The sequence below is a fragment of the Rhamphochromis sp. 'chilingali' genome (assembly GCF_963969265.1).
Source record: "Rhamphochromis sp. 'chilingali' genome assembly, chromosome: 6".
NCBI classification, from domain to species: Eukaryota; Metazoa; Chordata; class Actinopteri; order Cichliformes; family Cichlidae; genus Rhamphochromis; species Rhamphochromis sp. 'chilingali'.
Window position 1 is genome coordinate 16,441,502 of NC_137933.1, and position 19,813 is coordinate 16,461,314.

General features: G+C 37.6%; 1 protein-coding gene across 1 annotated transcript in view; it reads left to right on the forward strand.

Moving 5' to 3' along the window:
• The window catches only part of pcdh9 (protocadherin 9), a 199,447-nt gene that overhangs the window by 123,152 nt on the left and 56,482 nt on the right, over positions 1 to 19,813 (forward strand). Inside the window, exon 4 of the mRNA XM_080885726.1 lies at positions 9,532 to 9,733. Coding sequence (XP_080741852.1) covers positions 9,532 to 9,733 — 202 coding nt within the window. The remainder of the gene's footprint in view (positions 1 to 9,531; positions 9,734 to 19,813) is intronic.

The following is a 19,813-nucleotide window of genomic DNA, read 5'->3' on the forward strand; positions in this document are numbered from 1 at the left end:
CACCCGTATAAAAGACACTGCCATCACAGGCAAGCCATTTTCCCTCTATGGGAAATCAGGGCATCCTGCCTTAGGCTGCTGGTGTAAGTACTTAGAGTACAGAAGCTGCCACTGAGCAGGTCAGGAAAACACGCAGAGAGAAAAAGAACGATGACTAAAGAAGAAAGGAGGAAGAAAGTAAACTTGGTGCTGATAGAATGCAATACATATTTATCCATTTCACACAGTCATCTCACAGTAGAGCCACCGGGTACCCAGTACAAGAAGAAGCTAACTCTGGCATCCATTTAGTGATGTTATTGGGATTCTAAAGTTACAGACCTGTCTTGGTTAGGCTTGTTTAGTTTCAAGAAGAGTTGTTCAGAGTCACCCATATTTTACTGGTGGTGTAAGTCAACAGCGCCCCTGCTGCACATTAACTCTGTATCTTGCCAGATTTGGTGAGGAGACGCAGCTGAACTGACAGCAGAGACCATGGTGCTTTCTGTACAGTTGATATTGTTCAGAACTTAGCAGCATAGCAGATATTTTCTGTTTACAGCCAACTGTCAAACCAAGAAACAACAACTTACTCTACTGATCAAACCAGAAATTTCACACCAGGGGGCATTTCCAGCCATAAAGATAAAGCGCAAAGGATTGTATATCAGTGTTAAAGCACAGTATCAGTCATGCTGGGGGCCAACGAACGTGCGTGGAAAACTCTAGTTATTTACATTTGACCAATGAGGGGCGCATTAACAATAATCTCCTTTACGCTCACAGCCATTTTTTTTAAAAACATGATCAGAATGAGTTGCCATGGCAACAGTCCTGTGCCCCGTTGAACTGCTTAGGTTCATCAAGACTGCTTATACCACCAAAAGTGGGGGAAACTGACAGAGAATTGGTGGCTTGATTCATTTTTGCATGATTTATATTGGACCACAGTTTCTAGGAACAGGCTGTGCATGTGGAACAATCTTAAATTACTGGTCATAGTTGGAGCTGCTGGTCATTGATCCTGATGAGCCGATTTCCATCTGTTCGTTTTCTTAACTGCGTACCCAACTTTGGGTTGCCATGTGCAATTATATAGTATAGCAATGTTTCATCTTATTGTGATAATGTCAGTCAAACGTAGAACAACTATATCATGTTGATTATGAGCTCTGCCCATTTATCTGGACCCCTAAATAGAAGTCAGAATTTTTAAAATATACTGTTATATGGTGTAATATGCTGTAATATTTGGATTTTTTTTTATTTGAGCGTTGTTCATCTGTATTCATGTTTCTTTTTTTTCTTTTTTTTTATATATATATGTCTTTTGTTAACAGGGGAGACCTGAGAAGAAAATAGCCCAAAGAATCTGAACATAAAATAGTAATATATGACATATATATAGAAAATTTGCAAAAAACAGTGAGAGGCGTAAGTGAGGGGTATACTCAGGCTAACGCTGCTGCTTGCTGAGCTGTAAAATGATAATTATTCTCTATCAGTGTTAGATCATACCTCAGGAAAGGAAAACAAATTATCTCCTTCAAGATCAGCATTAATTTTTATCTACCCATCCCATATACAAATGTATGTATGTATAAAGCAGCAGCTGAATGGTTTTCCTTCTGAGGAAGAAATGCAAAACATAGCAGAGAAACTGAGAACTGCTCCTTTTTTGTCACACTCTCCCCCAAAATGCAAACAGGCAGGCGATCACATACAAACAAAAACAAATTATGCACTGCGACACACACTATCCACCACTATGCATTATGCTGGCACCTTGCTTTCACTAGGAACGGTTGGATGGAAATTACTGGCTGCTTGGCAACAAAACAAATGGAAAAAGGGTCTGGGTGATTTTTTTTTTCAGATGATTAGCTGCATCACAATTATTGTTAGTAACATCATTGGCCATAAAATTAATTATTATGGCTAGAGCTTAATGTATGTCTGTACTGTGAATTCCTGTCAGATAAAAGAACAGAAAGTTACTGTAGTTCTAATTTTCTGTAACTTGTACTCACCTGAATCCATTGAAAGCATGTAGGTACAGAAATCCACCATCTGCTTAGAGGTAAAACTAAGCTCCAAAGTACACTGAATATCATAATTCGCTATTCACATCTATATTTTATAGCCAGAGCACACACTTTGGAAACATTTTGAAGAGTTTTCAGTAAACATGTTAGACGTGTAACATCTTATAGTATACAAGCACCAATATGTCTAGTGTGTAAGCCCATGTAGCACCATAACGGCTGACACGTACCGCAAGTGCAGGGTGTCGATAAGGATATTTGGTGGCGCTGTCAACACCTTGCCATGGTGCTTCAGTATCAAACATCCCTTCCGTTATCACTTTCTTTCCATTACCAAGTGGCATGAACATCTGCTGCTTTTGGGAGAGGTTACAAGTTGCCTTCTCAAGTGTTTTAACACGAACAGAGATTACAAAATGTCCTTCTCTCTCTGGAAAAAGGTTTTCTTGGTGTGGCATAAAATTCAACAAAGGTTTTGCAACTCAGACCATAACTTCAAACCCCAAGTCTGATTACAAAACTGTGCAATAGCCTTTTACTGCTGTGCTTTGTTTAAACAGCAGCTATCCTTTCAGATTCCGTTTAAGCTGCATTATCAGACAAGCTTCTCGTTATATTATAAAACTTTGTGGCGCGTCACCAGTTTGGTTAGAGTTACCTTTTCGCTGACCTGATAAGATGGAGGAATCTTTCCAACCAAACTCTACTTGACTGTTTATCTAATCATGTATTCTATTCATTAAAACTGAGATTAAGAAATGAAGATTGAATTTGTTTCAGTGCAATTTATCGTATTGGAAGCAGAAATGACATTCCCAGAACATAATGTTGTTAAACTTTATGGCTATTATTTTCAATTAATATGCTGGAATTGATGAACTGACTGTGCAAAAATTATATTAAATGTTTTATGTTATATATGTATATAGGTTATTAATTATATAACCTAAAGAAACCAAGGAACCATTGTGAAATTTAAATTACCAGTTGCCAGTCAACCAGACTGCACTGCATTGATTTACATTTGATCTCTAAAAGCTGGATAATCATGGCTGTGTAAATAGCCATTATTTCCACAGGATAAACACAGATCCAACTAAACAAACGTGTGCTTCCACCTATTTGATGTAATGGACTCACAAATAGGATTTCATGACAAGTAATAGGGTTGTAGGTTATTATGAATTATAGTGTACATTGTGATAATTCTATATTTCCCTACAAAATAAATCGGTGGTTTTAATGGACCGTTAACATGTTTTACTTGATTTGGATTTGGGTTTTTTTAGTATCCGTCATTCATTTTATCAGCGCAGTACCACCGAACACCGACTTCACTGTCTACAGCTGAGTGTAGCAGCGAGATCACATGGACTGTAACTCATAAACACATCAAGATTCCCCATTCAGTGCTCAGGGCCTAGCCTGCTCTGCTCTGTAGTTAACTGTCTCTGAGTGTCAAATCCTTCATCCTGATGCAGGAGACACACATAGAGAAGAATTGCTGTGTCTCTCATTTTATGGATTTGGATGTCGGCAGAGGGTAGAGCCAATGAGTGAGTCAGTAGTGGTTAACTTTGTAGCTAATGCTCTGTGGCAGTTGCACAGGTTTCTTCAGCTCAGCTTGAGGCACATAGGGAAGCTGGTTGAGTTACAACTGTCTCACAGTTCTCACTCAGCCAAGTCAGGTTCTTTAACAGCATACCAAGGTTAGGATGAAAAGGGAGAGGTAGATGTATGGGGAGAGGGGAGTGAAACCTCCTACAGAAAAGAAAGAGCTGCAGTTCGGAGAGGAAAATAAAAGTAGATGAGTCTAAGATGTCCAAATCTAGCCCCAGGTAGAGTTAGATGACATTAATTATAAATGAAATTTCACCCTTCTGAAGAAGCCTTTTCAGGTCAGATCTTTTTAGTTTAGAGATTTTCCTGCTCTTTTCAGAGACAAAAAAAATGTTCAGTCGCATTGTTTTACTTTATAGCATGCATCAATCTATCCCTCTATCCTAATGGCAACATCAGTCATTTCATGTGTTTATGTCACTGACTACTCATACGCATTTACTCATTTCAGTCTTTTTTATTTAAGTATTAATGAATTCTTATTAGTTATTGTGTAGAGATTGGTCATCATGTAACCAAGTATTCTGTTTTTCTGTTGGCTGATATACATTGTGAGTGTATTTAACATTTGAAAAAGTGGCGATTCCCTCTATCTGTATCTAAGTGTAGTGGTTTCCAAATTTGCCTAATTATTTGAAAGATCCTTAGTTTGATTGTGGGAGGCGACACAAATCCCTTGGGGGGGTTTGTGTCAGGAAGCGCCATGTGGTGTAAAAATCAGCCAAATCAAACATTCAGTTTCCACTATTTCACAAGGGGGCGCCACTTGTTTGTTTGTTTTTTAAGTCAGCTAGTGACCAATATGCAGGAAGGTTAGTGCAAAGTCCTGTGTTCGAATCCATCCTGGGCCTTTCAAATTTATTAAGAAACTTTAATATACTTATCAGTTCATCGGACTTGCAACTATATTTTTTCATAGTTGTATATACAGTTTTTTTGAGATTCTTGACTTTATTATGTTTTTATGTTAGATTGCTACATGTCATAAATATGGTAGCTTGCTCAAAAATATAGAGTAAAGCACTAGTATCTTTCTTTTTTTCATTTCAAACAAGCACACACAATGGAGGAGCAGTATTCATGATAACTTATGAAAGTGGGATGAGATTTAGTTTATTAGGGAAGTGTTGGCAGATGAAAATCAAGCAAATTGGACTTTGGGGGCACAAGCAAGAAGGAGCTTGTCACAGCTTTTGTCATCTGTGAAAGATGACAGGTGAGAGTGTGAGTCTGGTGACAAGCATGCTGTATGACTAGACTAGATTTATGCTTTTTGGTGGGGAAAAAAGTCCCTTATGTCAGTTAGACAGTAAACGGATAAACAAACATGCAATCTATGTACAGGATCCATAAATCTTTATAAGATCAGTTAGGCTAGAAAGAGTCAAAATGATGGACTGCGCTAATAATCACATGCTAAGCTTGTGTTCTGTAAATGAAAAAGAGAGAGCACAGTGCTGATAGACAATACAAACACGCACTCACATGCACTCACATACATGCCCGCTTTCCCAAGCTTGCAATTTGGGAAATGGGTCAGATGTGACTTAGATTTATGTATCTTTGTGTTTTTTCTTTGTGCGCTCGTGTGCTTGTGGTAAGCTAAAAAGTGAGGGAGTGACTGCGCAGGCTTTATTGTGGATGTGGCAGAATGCAGATGTTTCTCAGAACTGCCTAGCTATGATTTAATGATGAAAAGCAGAAGGCAGCAGACTTAGACTCTGGAGAGGCAGCGGGAGCAGACTACGTCAATATTAGAGTCAGAATCAAAGACGGGGAAGATTGTGATTTATTTGTCACTTTTTATTTGAGTGTTACTTACAGAAACACGTTTGGGAACTCTTTTTATCTCTGTGTCTTTCATCTTTTTTAAGCAGTTCGAAAAGCTTGTTTTTGACTGTGTTTATGTCATCAAAATAAAGCAATGCCTGACTGCGACTGTGATGCATTTTATGGATGAGCCCAAAGGAAATCCGAACGTTACCTTGACAGGAGGTGGTGTCTATCAGCTGCTAATATGTCACTTGATTTGATGTTTTGCGAAATGCTACAGCTTGTCAGGATTGTGGATGAACACTGTGGGGAATAGAGTATGATGCACGAATGTACTTTTTTCAAAACACAATAAAATATCAAACAAGGACATGCATTTTTTTCTATTTGAGGGTTAGAAAAACTCAGGTGTGTCATTTTGTCATGTCAGGAAGAGTTAAAGTCAGCAATAGCAGCACAAAGGTGTGAGATAGAGGGGATAAAATAGAAAAAAAGGGGGGGGGGGGGAATCAATCAACACTCGCTGTGGAACACAGAAGGGCAAACACTTCAGTGGGTTTTTGTTGATATTAAAAAAATAAAGTTTTTCCCAAGGTGACCAGCAGATGGCAGAGCACCTTTGGGCTCCAAGGCCTGAACAAGAGCGAGAGAGCAGGGCAGGCAGAGAAAGAGATCTTTTCGTGAGTTTTGCTTTCCTGGTTGACTGATCTCCCTCAGTGGTCTGATTGTGAGAACGGACTCGTGGGAAGTGTTCTCTCACCGCAGGTGTCAGACTGCTGTTAGATAAGATTATTTGCGGTAGTGAGGAGGTTGCATTATTTGTGTGTGCATGTGTGTACGCACGCTTGTTTGTCTGCGTGCGCATGCACCACTTCTCGGTGTGTGCTCTTCTCATTAAATGTCTGCCTGATAGAAATGTAGTGCTACATTGTGTTCGGTTGGAACACAGTACAACACAGAAGTTGTTTTCGACTTGCACACTGAGCTCCATATGGTCAAACTCAGGAGGAGAAAGACGGGGAAGCGAAGAGAAAGCCTGCGCTCCGTGTCATAAGCCCTATCCCTGTTTGTTTCTGTTTTACAAAACCAAAAGTTATAATGCTTTTGTGTTCTGTGGGATTCAGGCTTTAGTGTGGAGTCATTCTGATAGTGATTTTAACAAAAAAGGCAAAGCGTGCCTTGAGAAATCATTGAATCTGCTACGGTACTTTTACAATACGCTGTGTGTGTGACTCCCGACTGTGCCAAAAAGGAAAAATAATAAAAACAGAATAAACTAAGTGCTTAGCTTGCATTTAGTCTTTAAGAGGCAACAGCAATTGAGATCAATGAAACTGCTGTCGAGCTTTCCAATAACTAATAGTGTTAATAACGATTTTAATACTCACGTGGGTTGGCCCACTTCAAAGAAAACACAAAGGCAGACAGATTGGTTTTAGAATGCAAAACTTCACATTTATGCTTTTTAAGAAACACGTATAAAGTTGGAGCTGGTGTCAAATGAGACATTTATGGTCCCCTGGCAGTTTTTATTTTCCCTTTACTTAATATTGTGCTTTCTGTGAAGACCCTTGGGCAAATCCTATTCCTGTTCATTTGCTGGCTTGCTGGAATTGAAACCTTCCAGCAGCAAAGTGCTGCTAGTTGCTTTGTGTTTGTTAAAGTGACTGTGTTTGGTCAGGCAAATTATAAAAACAAGCGGATAACAAGGGTTAGCAGGCGTGATAAGCCATAATATCTTGTAAACTGGCAGCGGGGATAGTTTAAGCTGGTCTTATGCTAATATTACTACAAGTGACAGTCAGCAACAGAGAAATACAAACATCTTCAAACATGCTTAAACTTACAAATAAACATGTGCAAAAACACAAGCAGAAACATCCACAGAATCACTGTGTGTATTTTAAAGCCTTACAGCTACTGTGGTAGTGCAGTTACATCCTCAAATGTTACACATTTATACATTCCTCTGCTTGTAACGATATTTTTTTAATTGACTTTTTTAAAGAAGTCTAATTCATTTTACGGTGTATGTAGAATTATTTCTTTACACTGAACTTCTCCACTTTGTCCAAACAGAGCCTAGAATCTTTTCAAGGTCCCACCAGTGTCTGACAGCACACACTACCATTATCCCAATTAATTATAAACCATTTCTTCTCTGCTAGAAGTCAGAATCAAAGGAAATAACATCTCTAGAGTACTGTTCTATTAAATAATTTCTTGCACTTGTCATATATACAAGTAGACGACTTTGTAATATTACATTTGTCATGTCATATAAAATGTAGATTGCTGTTCGCTATTCTGGGCTTTGGATAATAGCAGACATTGTTTCCAGTATGGATTTGACTTTTTATTCACCCAATCAATTAATAATTAAACTACATTCATGTCTAGTTTAATGCCACATAAATCACTTTATAAAACTGTAATGCATTTATACAATCTGCATGTGACTGTGTTGTGAAATATACAGTGTTTCCATAAGTCTGACAAGAACTGGTAGAAAAAAAAACTGCCAGTGTTCGTTTTCCTGGCTGGACACTCTCAGGGCTGCCAACAAATAGATGGCTACCTTGCCTAAGGCCAACTTCTTTGGCATTAGCAGCAATAAAAACATATGCAGACACTGTTAATTAAGTGCAGACACACTACACCTGCCACCTTCCATTGCTTTTCTCTTTCGCTGGCTTCATTTTCTTTATAAAGTGTTTTTCAGGCTTCATAGACAAAGCGTGTCTCCCCAAATGTGAAACTGATAGCGCTATATTACCATATCAGTATACATTAGCTTTCACAGAAACAAACAATGCAATGAATTCCTTTAGAAAGGTCTTCTCCCTGTTATCTTCATTCAAAAGGCCAGATCTGATCAGCGGCCGTTTTTAACTTACTGACAATGACATCTACCCAGTCTTACCTGCAGTTTTACAAGGCATTTACAGCCAGTCATACTTGCAATTGTCATTGGAGAATATGAGTTAATTGTTTAAACCATCCCTCCATCCATCATTATTCAATTTACACACTGTATTTAAATATGAAGCCAGTTTTTGTGCTAGTGTCCTGGGTCTAACTGCAAACCCCCCCCCCCCCCCCTTTATTCCCTTTCTTTATTCTTCCTTTTTGTTTAATTGAATGTTTGGAGCAGTTCTAAAATATATAATGAGGTCATTTGCATTAGACTGCAGATTGGGTGACCTTTGCTTTTGCCAATAATTACAGTAAAACCCGTCTCTGTCTGTCATCACCAAGGATGTGGCAGGGACCTCTCTGTGCTCACGAAAGGTTAGCTGGAGGCTTGCGTCTGGACTTATGAAAAAGCCTGAGGAAAATGTCATTAGAGCAAGGGAAAAGACACTCAGAATTAACAATTGGAAATTCAATCAGGGTGGCTTTAAGGATGGCATGTGTGTGCGTGTATATGTGTTTGTGTGTATGTGCAAGACATAGTCCCAGGAAAACTTGTGTTTTCCTTTCCTTGTGAGACTGCAGAATGTGATAGGAAGGGCACCCTGGGGGTGACTTCTGTTAGCTCCACAGGCCCCTTTGACTTTGCTAGCACCAAACAAATTAACAACACAAACTAAACAATCAGCCTGTAAAAGTCCCCGCAGTAGAATCGACAAACATGATAGAATTTTGCCTCCATTATTTTATTGTCCCTTTGCAGTTATGTAATACTTTAATGAAAACACAGTTTGTTTGTTTTTTCAAAAGTTTTTACACTTTTCACTTTGAGGAATTTTTCTAATAGTGCTCCTTGTTTATTTGCATGCAGTTAATGGTTGTCATTGTGCAGTGAAACGTGACTGTATTTACAGTGTGCAAACTCTTTCCCCATCAATATCTGGGCTTAAGTCAAAATAGACGTTTTATTCGACAATTCTTCTCAGTCGGCCGTGATGATATATATTACATTTTACATTGTTCGGGCAAAATGAATTCACACTGCAGTCCTGATCAGCGCTCAGTGTGCAAAAGCAGCATGCTTGAGCTTGTTCAGCTCAGTGTCAAATAAAACTGTAAATAAAAAAGAAAAAAAAATTAAATTAAGGGGGCAGAGCAGAGCACTAACATCAGAGGCTCTGTTTTGTGCTCTTGGTTCTAGTCACAGCGGCGCGTCACGTTTCACCTGCCGGATGGCTCCCAGGAGAGCTGCAGTGACAGCGGTCTGGGGGACCACGAGCCTGTAGGCAGTGGCTCCCTCCTCACACAACCTCTCCCTCTGGTGCAGGCGCAGGACGACTTCTACGAGCAGGCCTCCCCTGATAAGAGGACTGAAGCTGATGGAAACTCCGATCCCAACTCTGGTAAGTTGAATTATATTCTTTCTAGCATATATGCATAGTTTGGATTTTCTTATCTAACTTTAAATCTACCATTCTTCTTCTTCTTCTTTTTTTCAAACTCTATAGCTTAAATCAACATTGGTGGCATTGTGAAACAGCTGCAACATGTTCACGTTGACTCAATTTGGTGGACATTGTGCGCATAGTGATGGTGTATTTTCTTTCAAATCCAATATGATTTTATTCATTTTTCTACTTATTGTATGCAGGATGGTGAAATCAGAACATTCATTGTCTACAGGTTGAAGAAAATGAAAACGTTTCATATCTGGCTTTGAGGGATGACTAAAACCTCTTGAAAAGAGATAATAAATTCTCATGAAAAGCAACATCTGTCTCCATAATGGACTCAACACACCAAAAATCATTTAATTTAGAGTTATTTGATTGCTCAAGTAGGTTTCTAGTGGATACATGAGCAGGTCATTCATTTCTCAGTTAATCATCCAGACTTGTTCATTCCTCCCAGGAGCAAACCTGGGCCTCCCATAGGCTCCTCACCTATTTGTGAAACTCATTTGATTTATTTAGAGATGATTTCCCAGTTGGAAGCCTTGTTCTCAGCTGAAGATGTTAACTTCCCACTATTTCTGGTGGGGATGTACATCTCCGACCCAGTTTTCTCATTTTATCATTAAGAGGTGAGGCGTGCGCAAAGATCAAGCGCATCGCCTCAAGGTCGATGCCAGCTTGCCTGCTGAGGGTGGAGCAGCTAGCACCGCATAAATACAAGTGCAGTGAGTAAACTGTGGGTGCATATGATTTAAAACAGATTTAACTTAGCAGATGCACTCACAGTTGGCAAATGTATTCAGTGAGCTTTGTGTAGGCCTACCCACTCACTATCTTCAGAAACAACCCATTCTCATTCCCAGAGACTTTAAATACTGCGATTTTGTCAGAGCTGCTGGCATCTCTGAGATATGCGCAAGTGTCCTTTGGAGTTGCTACACCAGTTATAGCGACATTTGATGCTGGGCACAAATGTTCCTACAATATGCAAAAAAGGTAAAAAAGTCCACAAAGCTTGGTTTGAAAAACTGGTGAATGCATAGCTACCATTCATCTCTTATTGTCTCACACACTGTTTTTTAGGTTTGTTTAGTTTTTTTTTTTTTTTTGTTAAATTTGGTTTGAATTCACTGTTTAATTTTTTTTTCTTCTTTGGTTAAGTTTATTGTTGTCTATACTCGTTGAAATTCACCTGTTGGGATGACAGCTAAAATAAATGTAATGTATTGGATTACCAATTAGCAACAAGGAATCATATCAACTTCAAAACAAGTGATTACCAAATAGATTATTGGTGAACAGGGCTTTAGGTTATCCCATACTCAAAGTCAATAACAACTTTAAAAGTATTTAAGCCAATCAAGAGCCTAATCAAGTGGTTTGGTTTTTGGCTTTTGGCAACCAGTCAACCCAAATTCATACAGTAGAAGAATTATAAGAGAAAATTCATTAAAACAGTTTCAGTCAACAGTCAACATCCTTAAATGTTGACTGTATAATTAACAATTAGACAACGTACTCAGTGGTCCAGCAAATTTACACTACCTTTGAACCACATTACATATCTTGTACTGACATCAGGGGACAATGTTCATGAATTCATTGGAATCTCGAAAGAATAGAGATTTACAGTGTTACATTATATGAATGTGGGATTTTCAAATGTCATGAACTGTTGGCTAAGGAAAGCATTTCATCCTATGGCAGGTCAGAAACAGAGACAGATAAACTCTAACTGCCTTGGCTTTCAGAAGCTTGAAAAATAAAAGAAATAAACAATTAAATAAAGCATAAAATAAAATTGTATTAATTTCATTCTGTTAGCAGTATTTTACAGGTAAGATACAATGTAAAATGCTAATTTTAGAAGCAGCACCTCAAAGAAGGCCTCATCCATTAAACATGACTTACTAGCTTAAATATTTGTAGTTTTTCAGCACACTGCATCATTTTTGTCCTTAATCAGCGGCCTTCTCTTTTGTTAGTGTTGTTTGCCTGTCAGCAAACTATTAACAGTGACAGCAGTGGTCTTTGATCATTGACCTGCTTCTTGGCAGGATAATGATTTTATGTCCTGTGTATGAGCGATATGTTACCTGCTGTGGCACTCTCTAATACGTGAACTCAGTGGACCCAGGTTAACTCGTTTTGAGTAAGTCTCTGTCAGACTTAAAAAGCCTCACACTGTTTTCCTACTAGCTGTACAATACGAGTCATTCTGTTGACAAAGGCAAACAGTATCTAAAAGGTGTTTGACACTTTCGTGTTCTGAGCTCCAAAGTATCTTCTAACGCTATTGAAAAGAACCCCATTCAGTGCAACATTTTAAATGCCGACCTTGACAGTAGGTGGTCTTTCCACGAGGCTTTATTCAAGATTTGACAATAATATTACTTGTGCCTTGTTTTCTAAAATGTTAAGACCGTTCAAAAGAACTTCAAGAATCAAAATGACAAAATGACATGAATTATTAAATTATTACAAGTCTCCAGTTGTGGTTTTGCAAGCAGAATATTGAAAAATGATTTATTTGAAGTAATACAGGAAAGTATTAATAGTTATATATAGGTTGCGGCTTTCATCTAAATTACAGAAATACAGCGTGCATACTACTGGGTATCTGATAACGTCCCTTTTTCCTTTTTTTAAGAACAACATAAAGACTGTCTTTGTAAGTTGGAAAATTTTCCTTAGTTTCACTATGATGAAAACAAATTAAAAAAACAACAACAACCCCCAAAAAGAAATATTAACAGATGGATGGTAACCAGGGATGTAGCAGTTTCAGTCAGCATTGTAGTTTTTTGATATAAAAAAAGAGAAAAAACCTCACAGTAATCTATGAGCCAGTGCTACATAAGCAAATGTAGTTAAATCTTAAGACCTTGCAGGGCCCGGTTTCCCAGCAATGATTGATTTTAAAGGTTAGGAGTGCTTTTTGGAGCTTTTTTTATATATAAAAGCTGTTGTATTTTCTCAAAACAACACTTACAAACAAGTCCACATGGAGTTCTGTTAATGCTGTTGAGGAGGAGGATGAATTGATTGAAACTAACCTATAACATTGAATACTCCATAGAGGAGTTCTGGATATTAAAATATTAAATATATAAATATATATTAAATATTATATATTATTAAAATATATAAAATGTAACATACAACACAAATGACACAGTAGAACGAACAGCTTGATTGCGTAGCAGGAAAGAAACACATTTTGCAGTCAGCAGTGACAGCCTTCAGCCTTTGGCATTTTATGTTAGTGGGTGGAAGTAAGTTTCAGAGTGAACTTTGTGAAATCTAATTTGATCGATTTAGCTTGTGCTCGACGTATTCCTATGCACACATTAAGCCATTTTGTTATTAAATTAATGTTACTGTACTCAGATCACTTGATAAATGGACATTGAAAAAAGAAAATAACCACCAATTTAAGCACACAACTGTGAAATAAAAACAGAACAAACAAACAAAACACATAATTAGGATAGAGAGCAGATGAATTATAGAGTATTAAACCTACAGGCAAAATTCTCTCAACTCTGATTTAAAGGAGTACAAACAAAAACATGTAAGCATAAACATCATGTTGCCAAAATCCACTACTCTGCACTCCCCCTCATGATAGTGTTTGCAGTCATCATTTAGAAAGCTCTGAAATCTGTGAGACTGATGTCTGTGTAACGCACATAAAACAGCCCACTCATCTAACAAATTAGTTCTGAATCAGACTTTTTAAGTGCATTAATAGCACCCAGTAAATGTAATACAATATTTTTTGAAATTATTGGATCTATTTACAAACCAGTATCACTTACATCTGCTGCTAAATACTCTGTCAAAAGTCACTACATAATTACACATAGAAATGAACCTGGTTCTTTGGGCATGTTTTATTTAGTAAGGTATTTGTTTAATTAAGTTTGATATTATAAATTTGATTCATTTTCTGATCCAAAACTAGAAAGGAATTGCCCAAAAATAATAATTTAAAGCTTATCAGTAGTTCATGTATCTTATTATGTCACTTGTATTGTAATCAAGATTTTTTTTACTCCTGAACTGGCTCAATACAAGAAACTCAATCCGTTCATTAGTCATTCCAGTTACTGTTGTTTTGAGCTTCGACTCCAGATGTAGAGTAGCAGAAATGGAAGATCCTGGGGAGTTTTTAATGAAGAAGTTTTAATTGTTAGGCTATGTGAACTGTTTTTAATGCGTCTACCATCCATAATTTACAATGCGTTAGAAACAGTAGAATAATTAAACGTTTGAATTACACATAAGCGCAGAGATTCTTTATGGTTATTTTGCTTTAGTCTTAGACTTAGATTTAACCAGTGGATCTGTAATGTGTAATTATGGCTCGCTCGTGCTCATTATCACAGACATTATTGCAGATGGAGCAGATACCTGGAGCCTTGGGATGGATGCAAAGGGCAAAGAAAAAGCTGTCAGTGTAGGCTACTAAATCTTACAGATTATTGAGTTGGTAAGAATTGTTCAGTAATCTCTATTTCGACTGTCTGGCAGTAATGCTGTATCACAGATATTTAAAATAGAATGTGAGCAAAATGCAAGTAAAAAAAACCTGAACATAATTTGAAGAGATTTCAGAGAGGTTTACATACAGCGATCAAAATATTAAAGAACACAAACATGCAAAATTTTGCTCTGAGCTGGAAAATGGTGGGCGAATGTGTTCATTCTTTGCCTCAGAGATTGCAGTGCACCGCTGGATTGGCATGTCCATGGCCTGTACTGAGGCATTCCTCCTACTGTGGCCACTGTAGTGCGTGAAGAGTCAGCAAGATACGAATCTGTTGCAGTTTAGGAAATAACCTCAGCACACCCTCGGGAAATACCAGTTTGTGCAGGGACACTGTGTTTTGCGCCATGGCTGGCAAAGTTCATAGAGTTAATATACAAGTTGCATGTGGACTGAAAACATTTGATTCCTATGAGAAAGAGTTTCTAGGAGTATCTAAAAAGTGTTCTGGAGGCATGCTAGAAATCGCCAGAGATGTGAGAAATAGGTTTAATATTTTACCTTAACGTGCATTTAGGTAATAGAGCCCGGGAGCATTTCTAACGTCCATCTTTCATCATAGTTTATATTTTAAAGAATGAACTTTACTGAGTAAATCTATTGACTTGAAATTAAAGTTTTTATTTTATTTTATTTTATTTTATTAGGTTACAGTAATAAAAACTAATGCAATAAACGATAAGGTTTATTGTAAAGTCATTCTCAACAGTTCCTTCAAAACAAACAGAAGAAATCAGCTGCAGTACTTGAATGGCTATAAAAAGTTGTTTTCATTAATAGGCTTTTTTGGTCTTTCACACTGGATGTGCATGGATGAGGCTCCCTAGACTGCAAAGAAGTTGAAATAATACATGATTGGAGAGTGCCCAGAATAAACAGAGAAACAAGTGGGGTGAGCTAGATAAACCAGCCATTATTGACTAAAGTGCTACATAAATTATTTAAAAACATTGGAGACAAGAAATATAGAGCAGTAAGACAAAAAAGATCACTTGCACAATCACGCATACAGAAATACACACACACACACACACACACACACACAAAGTCAAAGGCCAATAGATATAGACTGTGAGATGAAATCTGAATGAAGTTGTTGGAGTGGGTGGAACTGATGTAATGAGAAAGGTTGTTTTTCTGCTCCAGCAACAATCCTTAAGCTTAAAATATAGACAATAAAACAGCCAAGAGTCGCATGCCTGATGACCTTAGCGTTCTACGGAACAAATGGGATCAAAACAAACAGAAATGTAATAAATCAGTCTCACAAACAACAACAGAATCTTTAAGTAGTTTCTGATTTGAGGACAATCTGCCAGCTGGGTAGTCTACCTGATGTTTATCAGAAGACTTTCCTGAGACAATAGTGTATATCCAAGTGAGCATGCATGAATAATTTCTTTTAAGTCAGAAGGCGATGGAGAAACACATGCATATTTAAAATATATACAGATAGAAATATCGGTTACCCTAAGGAATTCCTTTCTGTGCATTTAAAAATCACATATATGCAATATATGATAATACCATTGTGTGCAAATTACATTGTTTATTATTATTATTATTATTATTATTATTATTATTATAAAGGCTGTGGAAGTGGAACTGGATTGTAAAGTGGGAAGGATTCCCACCAAAATAGGTGTCTCCAGGACCACTTTTTCATTGCGACACTCACATACACAAAGACAGGTTCACAGAGTGATAACAATACTAGCCACACTGTGTTGTTGATAATTGTCTTGGTGGCTGCAGGTCTGTGTGGCTGAGCAATGACTTATACTAAACGTAGAGTACTTCTAACAAGCAAAAGTGTGCTCATACAGTTTAGAAGAGCACACTCACATAGGCAGCTTTATCTTATCATGTGATATGTATCATGCAGTGTGGGTGTAAATCTTTAAATCTGTAGTTAAATACATTTCAAAGTGAATTTTTTTTTTAAATTTCATTTTGCATTTTATTGGTTCTGATGGATAATCCAAATTGTCACTAGGTGTGAATGTGCGAATGAATGTGAGTGCGAATGGTTGTCTGTCCCTGTGTGTTGGCTCTGTGACAGACTGGCGACCTGTCCAGGGTGTACCCCGCCTCTCGCCCTATGACAGCTGGGATAGGCTCCAGCGCCCCCCGCGACCCTGAAAAGGACAAGCGGAAGCGAATGGATGGATGGATGGATGGTTCTGATGGATAAAGACCAATCAATGTTCTTAAATGCTCATCAATTCAGGCCCGGTGGGAGTCTTTCCTGGTCATAGGGCAACAAAGGACAGGTTGCTAAACTATTGCATGGCTACACATACAGAAAGACATACAATATATGACCAATTTAGAATCACCAGTTAACCTAACCAAGGTAAAATTAATTCAAAGAAATCCAATATTGCAGGAATTCCATATCATAGCTTGATAACCATTGAGCTTATACAGCATCACCTATACTGACACAGTGGCAGACAAAAGTGCTCCATGACATGTAACCGTGCAATTCAATGGGCTACCTATGAATTAATTAATAAATTAATCAATCAAAAACGAAATAAAAATAAAAATAGTGTGGGTTCCTCTGAACATTTTGCTCTTGTCTTGAGCATTTAATTTGACTGGGTGAATAAAGCATTTTTTTCTATCTGTTATATACAGTGTTGGGCGTAATGCGTTACTAAGTAACGCGTTACTGTAATTAAATTACTTTTCCACTAAAAAAGTAGAGTAACTAATTACTGTTCATTTTTAGGTATTTTAATTACAGTTACTTACAATGTACTTGCGTTACATTGTAAAATAATTAAAAAAAATTTTTATCTTCTAAACGTAGACGTAAACTCTGCCGCTTTAACATCGTTGCAGTGCAGGTGCGCGTCATTTCGCGCCAGTTTGCTGCATAGTCGTATTCTAAAGCGGAAGGACTCGGCTGAAGCGAGTGGCTGTTTTATGAAATGGACATATTCCCGTCTCTTCACTTTTCTGAAACAAGCAGACAAGAATATTATCGTAATATGTAAGCTATGTCCTGGGGAGAAAAAACTATCGGCCACTGTTAATAGCAGGAGTAATCTACTGAAGCGCCTGACACGTAAGCATAGACAAACACTTCTGAGTAATCCTTGTTCATCATCCATGGATAACACTGCGGCAACTCCTGCTAAGCAGGCAAAACCTGATTTTACTTCAGCAGCACAGAAAATGTCTGAAGGTGAGCTTAAAAAAAATGATTGCAGGCTACATTGTGGAAGAGATGCTACCGCTGCGTACTGTAGAGTCTCCGTCTTTAAAAATGTATTTATTATTTAACCTTCCTGCCTTCTTGGGACCTTTTTGTGCCACTGCTATGTGTTAAATGGCTGCCATTTCCACTGTGTTCAGTGGAATATAACCAAACTTGCCACAGGATAGTTTTTACCTGTCAATGTTAATATTCCAGTGTGAATTCCTTAAATCAGCCTAAAATGGCTGAGCAGCAGAAATCCCCACACCCATCACCCTGGGGACCATTTTCTGCCCATTGACTTCCATTATAAACGCTATTTTTCAACCCCAAATTATCATCATATGATTTTATTTTTTCTTCTTTTCTTGGATGTCAATGAAGACTCAGGGCCTTGAAGTTGTAATTTTTAAATTGCAAAAAAAATAATGGCAGGTCAAAATGTATGTTGGTGCCAATCTTTGGTCCATCTAAAGGCCTACTTATAATGACAATCACATATTACTTCAACTGTTTTTTTGTGGAAATATTTAGTTTCGTTTTTTGGTTTTTGGGGCTTATAACACAGGGCGCTCATGTAATAACACTGGGATTTGAAGGGTTAAAACAACGAAAATATAATTAAAACTTTACATGAATATTTCAGGGAGAAGTAGTTTTACAAGGTTGGCTAATTTAAAGTGGAATAAAATATGGATATATGGTCTTTTTATGGCGTGGCTGAGAATGGTCCCTAGGGTGATGGGTGTGAGTTTTTTAAAGGATGGCAGGAGGGTTAAAGAGTTTGATTTCTATTGTTTGCCCACTCAAGGTTTATAGGGATTTTAAGAAGTATTTAGTTAAATTACTTATTTAGTAATTAAGTTACTTTTCTGACACAGTAATTAGATAAGTATTTTAAATACAATTTTGGCTAAGTAATTAGTAATTAGTAATTAATTACTTTTTTAAAGTGACTTACCAAACACTGGTTATATACTTTAAACATAGACTTTACTTGCAGTCTAAACAGCTGTTTAGAACCATGCTGAAATTCATGAGCTGTGATGGAGCAATTATCATCATCAGTGACAATATAAATGAAGGAACACTCTCTTTTTTAATAATAAATAAATACACAATACATAATACATGAAAGATGATTTTTTTAAAATGAGAAAATTGCATTATATTGGTAAGAATGCCATACAACTAAGGATCATTGTTTTCTGACATGGATAAACAAGTGAACAAGCTGCAAGTAACATGTTTAACTTTAAATGAGAAACATTCATTTATCAGCTGACAACATGTTTACAAAAACAAGAGTTGTGTGTGACAAGGGTTTAATAAACCCTAATAACTGTGATCATTAGATTGTGGTCAAACAACACTTAGAACAATGCAGAACAGTATTTGTCATAAAGAAGTTTGTCAAGTGAGTTTAGCATTCTGAAAAATCATTGTCACTGATTATTGACATTTCTTGTTTGACACAATGCAGACATTGCTCAAAAATTGTTGACTGTATTGGAGGTGATACACCAATGGATGTATCCATTAAGGAAAAATGAGCATTCCCTGACTGTTCCTGGAGGTTCCTGGCTGTCACTGGTTGAAATCAGTTGGACTGCACCAGAAATGTCCTTATGATTGCTAGCAGCTTTGTCTGAAAATACTCACTAACTACTAGTCCAGCTTTACTAAAATCTGATGAAATGTGAGACATATTGGAAATGGAGAAGTACCCCAACCCCATGCATACTATGGGTGACTGCAGCAGTATGATGGAAACCAAAGTAATCACAAGGAGTTTCTTGCCAACCCCTTTGGGAAATACACTTTTGTTTTTTGTTATTTGCCAGGTTGTCACCGATTGGTCTGTAGGCCTGCATAAATGGGACTTCAGCAATCCTTTTCCCAGCAACTGTCATCAGTCTCCAGAATAGTGGAGAAATACAAATTTTTCCTTCGTTACCAGTGTTTGGCAGATGGCTGTCTCTAGACCTAGACTCTAGACCTTATTTACTTGATCCCACATTGTCCAAACTGGTGGGCAAGTTAATGTTACATGATTATTGGTCATATGTCTGTAAAACCAAGACCACCAGGTACCGGAACAGCTTCTTCCCCACAGCTGTCAGACTCCTGAACTCTGCCTCCTGACATCTGACCCACGTTAAACTCATGGACTGAACATACACACACCCACAATGGACAACTGTACCCTCAAACACAATAATAACATGGACTGAACCACCACTCACAACCACTAGCACTTTATATAGCC